This window comes from Schistocerca nitens, chromosome 6, assembly GCF_023898315.1.
Source record: "Schistocerca nitens isolate TAMUIC-IGC-003100 chromosome 6, iqSchNite1.1, whole genome shotgun sequence".
Lineage (NCBI taxonomy): Eukaryota > Metazoa > Arthropoda > Insecta > Orthoptera > Acrididae > Schistocerca > Schistocerca nitens.
In genome coordinates, this window is record NC_064619.1 from 179,616,545 (window position 1) to 179,627,474 (window position 10,930).

Sequence of the window (10,930 nt, forward strand, 5' to 3'; positions counted from 1 at the left end):
CCATATGTGCATTTCTGCTTGTTCGTCATCAAATGGCTCGTGGACGACGCCGACCATTCCTGTCCTGTAGTGTTACTGGTGTTGAGGAAGAGTGTATTTATGCTAAAATAAGGAAAAAGAAGGGAATGGTTGAGCGGAAACAAAGCAGCAACTCCCCTACCAAGACCTGCGCACATCCACAAAAGATAATGTTATGCATCTGGTGGAACGCCGATCGTATGGTGTACTACAAATAGCTTCTCTGAGGTGTAAACATCACTGCTGACATTTATTGTCAACAACTGAGATGTCTTGCTGTCGCAATCCAAGAACGACGACAACCAGGAAGACTGCCTGAAGTGATTTTACTCCACGATAACGCCCGCCCACCCACCTACTGCTAGACTGACAAAAAACAATATACATAAGTTGGACTGGGAAGTCATTCCGCACCCATCTTCTTCACCAGATCTTGCGTCCTCAAGTACACCTTTTCCGCTCTCTATCGAGCAACCTCCAAAGAATTTCTTTTGTGGATGAAAATGCGCTCCGAACATGGCTCGACGAGTTCGTCGCCTCAAAACCACGTGATTTCTGCAGTAACGGAATCGGAAAGACAGCCCAACGTTGGCACAGACTGTTGTAAATAGTGAAGAAGAACATATTATTGTTGTTCAGAGGTCTCTGTTATGTGTATCTGTTGTGTTTATTAAACTCGTGGAAAATCGGAACGAACTAATATGCCAACCCAATAGCTACAGACTTCGTGAACTCATTTATCAGATAAACTGTCTAAACATAAGATTCGAGCTACGAGTTGTGATTGTCATCTCGAAGAAATCTAGTTTAAGACATGAACGCATGGACTGCTGACTCAATTTGCTGCTTAAAATGCAGGAAACGAACTGCCGTCTGATATTCCTCTTTTGGTTCCATCGTCTGGTTTCGTCTTTTGGTACTGTGGCGTGAGATTTCAGGACTCCAGAAATGCAGCTTGCAAAATAAATAAAAATATTAATTTTTTGGCGGTGATAATTGAAACTTTGACTACGCCTCGTACAGTGCCAGTGAGGCGTTTGGTTCATTCCATTGTTCATGTGAAGTGCTTGGGCTTCGTACCCTGTCAGAGTTGTTAGTTTGTCGAGGAGTGTGACGCTGTTGGGATTAAGCGAAGAGACCGCCTCCCTCCCTGTAGGTTCCGCGGCCCGCGCGCTGTCGGACTGTTCTTCCCTCCTCTCCTCTCCCCTACCCTTCACCGCTCCTCCTTTCACCCTCGGCACCAGACTCCGGTGGTAGACGCCCGCCTGACCGCCGCCGACGCAGCCTCCGCCGCTCATCTGCATATTGAGCAGCCACCAAGATTAAAATGCTTCACTATGCAAAATAATTCGTCGGCTTGTTGCCCGCGGCTGCCAGCCCACAACGGCGTTTTCTTGCACGGCTGCTGCGCTTGTAATCCTGTATGCTCGGTTATTCACTTCGAGGGAGATGTGATGCTCTCGCCTTGCGGGCGTTTCTTCCGATACGGCGCCTTTTCTGCAGCATACTCGATGGATTCGCTTAAATGGAACAGAATGTTTTGTGATGCTGTTCGGTTGGAAGGTGGTGGCGTAAGCCTTAGTAAAGAGTCTTCTGGTGTGTCATCCACCCCTATTCACATGCAGTCCCTACCTGAAGCAAAATTAAAAATCGACCATCACGTACGTTAATTCTGAAGCGAGGTAGACTAATTGCTGTAATTAGTTTTCTTCAGCTCTAGAAATGTATTTCAAAGACAAGCCATGTTTATTCATGAAGGTTCTGAGGAAAAACACAAAATAATTGCCAGTTGCACACACTTCACGATTAATATTACGTCAAAGCTCCCAGTGTTGTCAGCTAGACAAACAACGAATGTCTTTATACGGTTTAATAACCCGTTTTCCTCGTCACAAGTCCACATGCACGAGCCAGTAAGCATTGTTCGAACCTGTTCCACTCACTTCCGAAATTTGCGATCGAGCAGTGTGAAGTGTTGATTAAGACGCTGGTCTCATAATGGGGAGGCACTGGGTCCATATCCGCGTACGGAAAAAGCTTTTCTTAGAAATTTCTCTCTGTCTTCTAGCGCATTATGGTGGAGTTCCTTTGAAAAAATTGTTTTCCTCCTCCTCCTTTGACGAATACGGGTCTATGATCTATATCTAATGGCTATGCTGTGGATGAGACGTTAACTATCCCTTCGATGGACGATAAATTATCCTTCCGTTACTAGTATGATATCTGAAAAGTAAATAATATAAAAATTTCGATAAAAATTCCAACGCCAGTTGGACTGACCTCCGAAGCTTTTATAAACACATTACAAAGGCGAAGCGGCTAGGCTGACAGATGGCGTAAACGTGAGACGACCAACGCCCTTCCATGTGTACCTAAAGTAAGTTAATGAATGAAGAACCTTAAACAAAGTGTAGATGTGAAAGAAAGTCTCCTGACGCCAAAGGGTGGTACACTGAGGACCGGCTGTTGCGACGTAACCAGTAAACAGAAGAATGTGGTACATAAAGTGACTACACCCCTCTTGCAACCCCCCCCCCCCTACCCCACAGGCCCTCTGTGAGCGCATGGTGTGTGCGTGCGCCCGCGCCCGTCTGTGTGTGTGTGTGTGTGTGTGTGTGTGTGTGTGTGTGTGTGTGTGTGTGTCATATTCATCGTTGTTATTATAAACACATCACCATCATAATAATTTATTGTTTTGTGTTCATCACTTGTGTGTAAGCCGGCCGGAGTGGCCGTGCGGTTCTAGGCGCTACAGTCTGGAACTGAGCGACCGCTACGGTCGCAGGTTCGAATCCTGCCTCGGGCATGGATGTGTGTGATGTCCTTAGGTTAGTTAGGTTTAATTAGATCTATGTTCTAGGCGACTGATGACCTCAGAAGTTAAGTCGCATAGTGCTCAGAGCCATTTGAACCATTTTTTTTTTTTTGAACTTGTGTGTAATAATTTTATTGTGCTGCCCTGATCAACGAGCTGTCAGCATCCGTCGTCAACAAAAATGGTGTCGAATAGTGGTGCGTGAACTATTTTAAGGATTTGATGATTTACATATTTTAAATACTTTAACAAATTATTTGGCACAACAACTGTTGATCACTATCTTAAAACTACTAGATTCCGTAAAACAACAGACTATCCTCAGGCGTAATAGAGGACGTTAATTACAGTACGTATCTTTAATCATCCTCATTTCCATGTAGATCAACGGTGTGCTTTAGGCAATATGCAATATGTTAGCGAGGCTACTCTGACCTTGTCCTACAGCCGATCAACTTATTCATCGACACGTTGACTGCCAACTAGAAGTTATTTCGTACCTGACGACCTCGCCGCTGGCGCCCATTAGTAGCTAACTCATAGCAAATATGTACGATTTACGGGTATTGGGCGTCAGGGACAGGTATAGTAAATTTTCTGGGCGTGGTGGAACAGACTTTTTATTTTCACACATGGAAAAAACTAACATAGAAATGCGTACAAAAACTCATACAAATATTTTAGCTTTTTAGACGTAAAATACACTCTTGGAAATGGAAAAAAGAACACATTGACACCGGTGTGTCAGACCCACCATACTTGCTCCAGACACTGCGAGAGGGCTGTACAAGCAATGATCACACGCACGGCACAGCGGACACACCAGGACCCGCAGTGTTGGCCGTCGAATGGCGCTAGCTGCGCAACATTTGTGCACCGCCGCCGTCAGTGTCAGCCAGTTTGCCGTGGCATACGGAGCTCCACCGCAGTCTTTAACACTGGTAGCATGCCGCGACAGCGTGGACGTGAACCGTATGTGCAGTTGACGGACTTTGAGCGAGGGCGTATAGTGGGCATGCGGGAGGCCGGGTGGACGTACCGCCGAATTGCTCAACACGTGGGGCGTGAGGTCTCCACAGTACATCGATGTTGTCGCCAGTGGTCGGCGGAAGGTGCACGTGCCCGTCGACCTGGGACCGGACCGCAGCGACGCACGGATGCACGCCAAGACCGTAGGATCCTACGCAGTGCCGTAGGGGACCGCACCGCCACTTCGCAGCAAATTAGGGACACTGTTGCTCCTGGGGTATCGGCGAGGACCATTCGCAACCGTCTCCATGAAGCTGAGCTACGGTTCCGCACACCGTTAGGCCGTCTTCCGCTCACGCCCCAACATCGTGCAGCCCGCCTCCAGTGGTGTCGCGACAGGCGTGAATGGAGGGACGAATGGAGACGTGTCGTCTTCAGCGATGAGAGTCGCTTCTGCCTTGGTGCCAATGATGGTCGTATGCGTGTTTGGCGCCGTGCAGGTGAGCGCCACAATCAGGACTGCATACGACCGAGGCACACAGGGCCAACACCCGGCATCATGGTGTGGGGAGCGATCTCCTACACTGGCCGTACACCACTGGTGATCGTCGAGGGGACACTGAATAGTGCACGGTACATCCAAACCGTCATCGAACCCATCGTTCTACCATTCCTAGACCGGCAAGGGAACTTGCTGTTCCAACAGGACAATGCACGTCCGAATGTATCCCGTGCCACCCAACGTGCTCTAGAAGGTGTAAGTCAACTACCCTGGCCAGCAAGATCTCCGGATCTGTTCCCCATTGAGCATGTTTGGGACTGGATGAAGCGTCGTCTCACGCGGTCTGCACGTCCAGCACGAACGCTGGTCCAACTGAGGCGCCAGGTGGAAATGGCATGGCAAGCCGTTCCACAGGACTACATCCAGCATCTCTACGATCGTCTCCATGGGAGAATAGCAGCCTGCATTGCTGCGAAAGGTGGATATACACTGTACTAGTGCCGACATTGTGCATGCTCTGTTGCCTGTGTCTATGTGCCTGTGGTTCTGTCAGTGTGATCATGTGATGTATCTGACCCCAGGAATGTGTCAATAAAGTTTCCCCTTCCTGGGACAATGAATTCACGGTGTTCTTATTTCAATTTCCAGGAGTGTATATGCATGTGACGCTAATGGTAATGAAAATAAAGGTTTTCTTACGATGGTATATGTTGAAGCACTCTTCCATGCTAAGAACCTGATTTTCTTCACGAATGGGACAAAAATACCGCGATTCACGGCGTGACTTTGTTGCGTGCAGGGCTCTGTTGGTCGCGCTTTTTCCTCTAAATAATGAAAGCTGCGACCTGCCCTGATTTTCTTCTGGGTGTCTGGAATCTTATCCCCAGTCAAAGCCTGAATAATTTTTTCTCACAAAGGTAGAGACTTGATACTCCTTTCTGCTGCTTGATTATAAAATTGAGGGGCATTATGCAGATAAATTTCCATTATATATAGAGCAAGCTTTTTCGACCATCTAAGAGTTCTTAGCAGTGCTGAATAATACGACAGCGTTTGATCTGACCGATTGACACCTGCCAGTACGTTGTTGTAGTTTCTTACTATGTTAAGTTTCAAGGCAACTTTGCCGTTTCGATTGCGAACTTCCACCATTTCGGAACGGTGCTTATGAGAAATGGTCACGACTTCCCTTTTGTCCTTCCATTTGCAAACAACAACAGTGTCATTTTTCCGCGCCATCTGACCTTTCTTCAGTTTCATTGTAACTAAAGATTTCAGGTATTCCTTTCTGTTGTTACGTCATACTCCACACACATAGCTTTTGTAAGTAGACAACAGTTCTGTGATACAGAATTACAAAAATTGTACATATAAAGACCGTATTCCTTGTTCAAAAAAACTTCCATCAGGTATAAAACTAATGTAGATACATGACCCATCTCGGCCTTCTTCTATGACTTGCCATAGTAGATATTTATTTTGGGAACCACTCTATTAGATTCATAAAGTTGTACACCATACATGTGTTTCTTGTTCTTGGTATACTGCCTTAAAAGACAGACGGCCATGCCACGAAACCATTGATTCGTCAATGCACAGATTCTTGCCTGGAACGTAATTATTGCTCATGATGCTATTGAAATTGTCCAAAACTTGTCTGATTCTGTAGAATCGGTCATTGGATTGCAATGAGTTGTCTGAGAAGTGTAGATATCTCAGTAACAGCTGAAATCTATTTCTACTCGTAACAGATCTCCAAAATGTGACGTAAAAAGGTTTTGTACCCCAGTAATGTTCTATCAGTGCAGAACAACAAGGTCTCATGTGCACCAACAGCCCCAGAAATACTTTCATTTCCTCAACATGTCTCTCTCTTTCTCTCCATCTCGAGAGCCTGGTTGATCTTCTCCTCCCACGTTTATCTGCTTCCTGGCTCGCATATAGATTTGTTTGTCCGCATAAAGACATTAGGCATTCTTCAAGAAGAAGAGGAAAGAAAAAAACGAATCGATAAGTCCATTGGCGTCAAAATTTTGTTTGTCTAATTTCAATCCCACATCCTCGTTAAACACCATTACTGGTGCATCTTGAGGAATGTCATTCCACTCATCAGTGTTGTTCGTAGTGCATGCTACTGCACCAACCTGCTTGTTTTCTCCATTGCATTCACTGTTATCTGCATATGAGTCCTCACTTGAATACTCACATGGAGATGGTTCGCAGAGACTTCCACCATCCGAGAATTCGTGCATAAACTCGTCCCATTCCGATTCGTTCATGTTAGGTAGCTGTTCAAGTTCTACATTGCTCAGTTTCTTATTACTAGCCAGTTTACGAGGAAAATTGAACGTAGATAACGATACAAGTGTGAATCATCTACAACGAAGACTGAACAACTACTGACGCAGTTACAACAAAGATATGCATCGTATTGTCGTACATTATTCGAAATACGCAAGCTGGTGACGGACTGTGATAACAAGTTATCTCGTATTTGGCGTCCGAGCTGAACTCTCGACGCCAACTAGGAGATAACATGCATGCTCCGCTTTTCCATCAAAAATTTTTTTTAAAGCTTCGGTGGTATAGATGGACTTCAAAAGAGATGACGAATCAAACTGTATGAAGCGCTTAACATGGCTTGCAGATTACTCATTTTGACCATGGCAGTCAACGGGTAAATACATACGAATACATCAGATTCTCTTCCGATTTCTATATGTTATTACAATTATTGTGTAACGTCGACATAATTATAAATGATGGTGATTGGTCGCAGCCGGCCGCGGTGGCCGAGCGGTTCTAGGCGCTTCAGTCCGGAACCGCGTGACTGCTACGATCTCAGGTTCGAATCCTGCCTCAGGCATGGATGTGTGTGATGTCCTTAGGTTAGTTAGGTTTAAGTAGTTCTAAGTTCTATGAGAATGATGACCTCAGATGTTAAGTCCCATAGTGCTCAGAACGATTTGAACCATTTTTGATTGGTCCCATGTCCTGAAGTTAATGCCCTCTTTTTTTATAGCTGAGGACGGTCGGTTTGACTGGAACTAGTAGTTCCGACGTGCAGCCATTGTTTGGAGTCATGATTTTTCAAAAATTTTCTTGGTACTGTGCAACAATTTTTATTGATTCCCGCACGTGAGCAGTTGTCACCTGACGATAAGTGACGAGCTCTTAAATGAATGTAATTGTTATGAGACCTGATTGTTTAATAATATGAATTGGTGTATACTAACCAAGGAATGAAGCTGAAACTGGTAGATGACAAAATTGTTCTGCGGAATAGATCTTTCATACTGTGAGAAGGAATAGTAGTCACATTTTTATGGGCTGATGACTTGCTTACTGTTCCTTTAGCTTTCATATCGTTGATCTTTTTTTTGGTGGTGGTGGTGGTGGGGGGTGGGGGTGGGGGGGGGGAAGGGTGATCAGGCATCACATGTCATTAGCAAAACTCGTGAAAATGCCTGCAATGTGAAAGACCTGAATTTATTTCTGCGGAGTATATAATCATGACTCGTTCCAACTAATTTTTTCCTTAGGTTGATTGGCCGCACAGTTTTTGTTGTTACGTTACAGCTTCTTTTTGTGCAGGGTGTAGTAGGGTAACTTTTTAAAAATTTGGCAAATGTCGAAGGTCTGATTTAGGCCTTTTTTATGTAAGGAGCCTACAGCCGGAAATGTGAAATAAAATTTATACACAGTATGTATTTTCTACGCTTTGGTAGCCCAAATGAAACACAACAATAGTGTAGTTTAGAAAACGTTTATTGATAATACAGTATAATCGAATATTGTAAACCGAACCTGTGCTAAGTTCAGTGTGATGACGATCAGCGTCGTTGCATAATGTGCAACGACGAACCATGTCCCGTTTCATTCTCTTTACTATTTCGTGGTCTGGTCTGGTGGTATCAAATGCTGTAAAGATGCGCTCAGTTACCTCAGATGCTATTCCTACTGTGTTGAGTGCACAAGGGACTTTACATAACCCCCCCCCCCCCAGAGGAAGAAGTCAAGATGGGTGACGTCAGCGGAGCGCAAAGGCCAGGGGACTGGGAATCCCCTGTCAACTATTTTCTACCTTAAGTTGGTCGTGAGAGATGCTTTGGTCTGGTGCACAGTTGCTAGGGAACGTCCTCCACAACTTAGCTCAAGGCATTCTCCAGAAACTTCAAGTACCATGTGTCATTCAAACGATATGAGCAGATGTGTGGTCCAGCAAAATGTTCTCCAAGAACTTCAGCCCAAACGTTCACTGAGAATCTCACGTAGTAACCTTCTGTACAGGTAGTGAGTGGCTGTTCAATAGCCCAGTGGTGGCTGTGGGAACTTTATTTCACACTTACAGCTACAGATTCCTTATAATAAAACGTTCTAAATTTCATCCTCTACAGTCTCTCAAATTTTTAAAGCGTTACTCTCTTACACCTTGTGTGTCATTCACTTGTTTTTCTGCACACTTCTGTCAATATGTTTCGTACCCATAAACATGCGCGCGAAGATTTTGTTAGTACATAACGTTGCTCTGTCACGATAACTTACTTTTATATGCTTTCTTTCAGCATTCGATGCTGTACTTCTTCCACCATTACGAGCTGCCAGTGATCCTCCAGCAGGCTCATATCCAACACCTACTGTTGCGGACTCAGCAGCAACAGCAACAACAGCAGCAGCAACAGCAGCCGCCACCTACGCCACCACCTTCACCGCAGCAAGAGGCTCCGCCCTCACTGCAGCAGGGTTCTCAGGCGTCGCTCCCGCCACCGTCGTCTGCTGCTCCGGAGGCGGAATCGTCGACAGCTGCCGAAGGTGAGGTGACAGGCGCCGCAGGAGGGAGCACGTCTCCGGCATCACAGCAGCGAGAGCAGTCCGCGGGTTCCGAACAGCGCGGGTCGCCACGCGTGCAATCAGTCTCACAGAGTCTACAAGAGGTTGAGGAGGATCTTACGCAGTCTTTACAGGCGAGTACGTCTTCATCTGATGCAACCAGAGATCAAACCACCATCTCAGCCAGTGATCGTGAAGAGTCCACACAGTCGCCGCTTAATTCCTCAAAGTCATTGCACCGAGATGTTGGGGAGGAACAGCAGACGAGTCAGCCTGGTCAAGGAAATACGGGGCAGTCAGCTGCTCATGTGTCGTCAACATCTCCTACCGGAGACGGATCAGAAAATGACCAACGACAAGTAGCGCACGGGCAGGAGCAGGATCAGTGACGACAGATTCCCATTTTACCTCTAACATAGTTCCTGTGCTGAATACAAGCAGGTGCTCGTCGTGCTGAATCACTTCTCAAGAAGACGGAACTTTCGCCTATGGGCAACACGGGAATTGCGACACTCTTCTCACAAATGAGCTGCTGTAAATACTCTGATGCTATTTGCTACAGTGACTTACCACGTGATACGTGGGAGCGTTAAAAGCGGGATATTTTGATAAAATCTGTGTGTGCGTAAAATTGTGACGTGACGTGATGTGATGCCCATGTGTGTTATTATCTGTGAAGACCATATTGTTATATGTACAGGTCTGATGTAATTTTTTTTTTTTTTTTTTTGTATTGTATTGTACATATTTGAGGACTACATTCTCTGGAGACCTGTCTTGTTCGCATGTATTGCCCACGATGAAATTTTGGATCTTCATGCCTGAAGACTGGCCATGTGATGGCTAAGTGTTGACATATGTAAAATCATTTTATGGTTTTACGTATGCCTACCCTTTATTAATCGCAGCAGACAGTGCAATTTAGATGGTCATAAATGTTAGCACATCCAATCGCGTTTTTGTTAATATTTGCTACTGTACTTCTGAAGTATTTTAACACTGAAATCTGTGCTCCATTATGATGGATACTTCGACCTCAGTAGTCGGTGAGATCGAGACCTCTTAGCACCTATTCTGTCACTCTGCACTGCGACAGCTGCTTTGTGTTTCTTTTAAATTGAAAATGCTCTATCACTTTTACTGATCAAAATGGCACTTCAGTTAATGGGTCACGTACTTCGAAAAATTTATTGTGTTTACATATTTTGTGGTTCTTTTCGTAGGAAATAAGTGACTGATTAATGATATTTTAGATCTCCATTAATATGTACGAATATCTGTATTGATCAGTCTACCTTTGGCAGTTGATTTAAAAATACTGTACATTAAAGAGAAATTCGTTTCTGCCATCAGATGTGCATGAAACATTTCGTTTAAGTATGTTTCTAAAGTAAGGCGCATGTTGTGAAGTCTTCTTGTTACAAAGTGTTAATATGTTAAACGAGAAGAATAAATTAAAGCTTTAATAATTCCTATTTACTTTAATAGTTGTTTTATGATATCGAATCAAGTGTTCAAATCAACTGTGACATTTTACAGATTTTCTTTACTATCCTTATTTTTCTTGATATGTAAGCAAAATATTGATTTCCCATTTCTTGACAGGAAAATCAGCTCATAGTCAGCACTCTGTGTTATTGAATAAGTACTGAGCTACTCTAATCTACACCGTCACATGGAACTTATTTATTTTTTTAAGAAACTGTCCGTTTGAATGTTCAATTCGGTAAGTATTATTTCTCCTACTTTCCGACTTTTATGTTCTGGCACTCATAATAACTTATTGTAATCGTCCA

At 44.5% G+C, this 10,930-nt stretch overlaps 1 protein-coding gene across 4 annotated transcripts in view; it reads left to right on the top strand.

The window, feature by feature from the left end:
* LOC126263212 (membralin) overlaps positions 1-10,566 on the top strand; it is a 540,938-nt gene extending 530,372 nt beyond the window's left edge. For 3 of the 4 annotated variants that reach the window (XM_049960282.1, XM_049960283.1, XM_049960280.1), the window contains one exon: positions 8,870-10,566. In XM_049960282.1, the coding sequence (XP_049816239.1) occupies positions 8,870-9,523 (654 nt within the window). In that variant the 3' untranslated portion in view covers positions 9,524-10,566. The remainder of the gene's footprint in view (positions 1-8,869) is intronic. The other variant, XM_049960281.1, reaches the window with a different exon arrangement.
* The last annotated feature ends 364 nt before the right edge of the window (positions 10,567-10,930 follow it).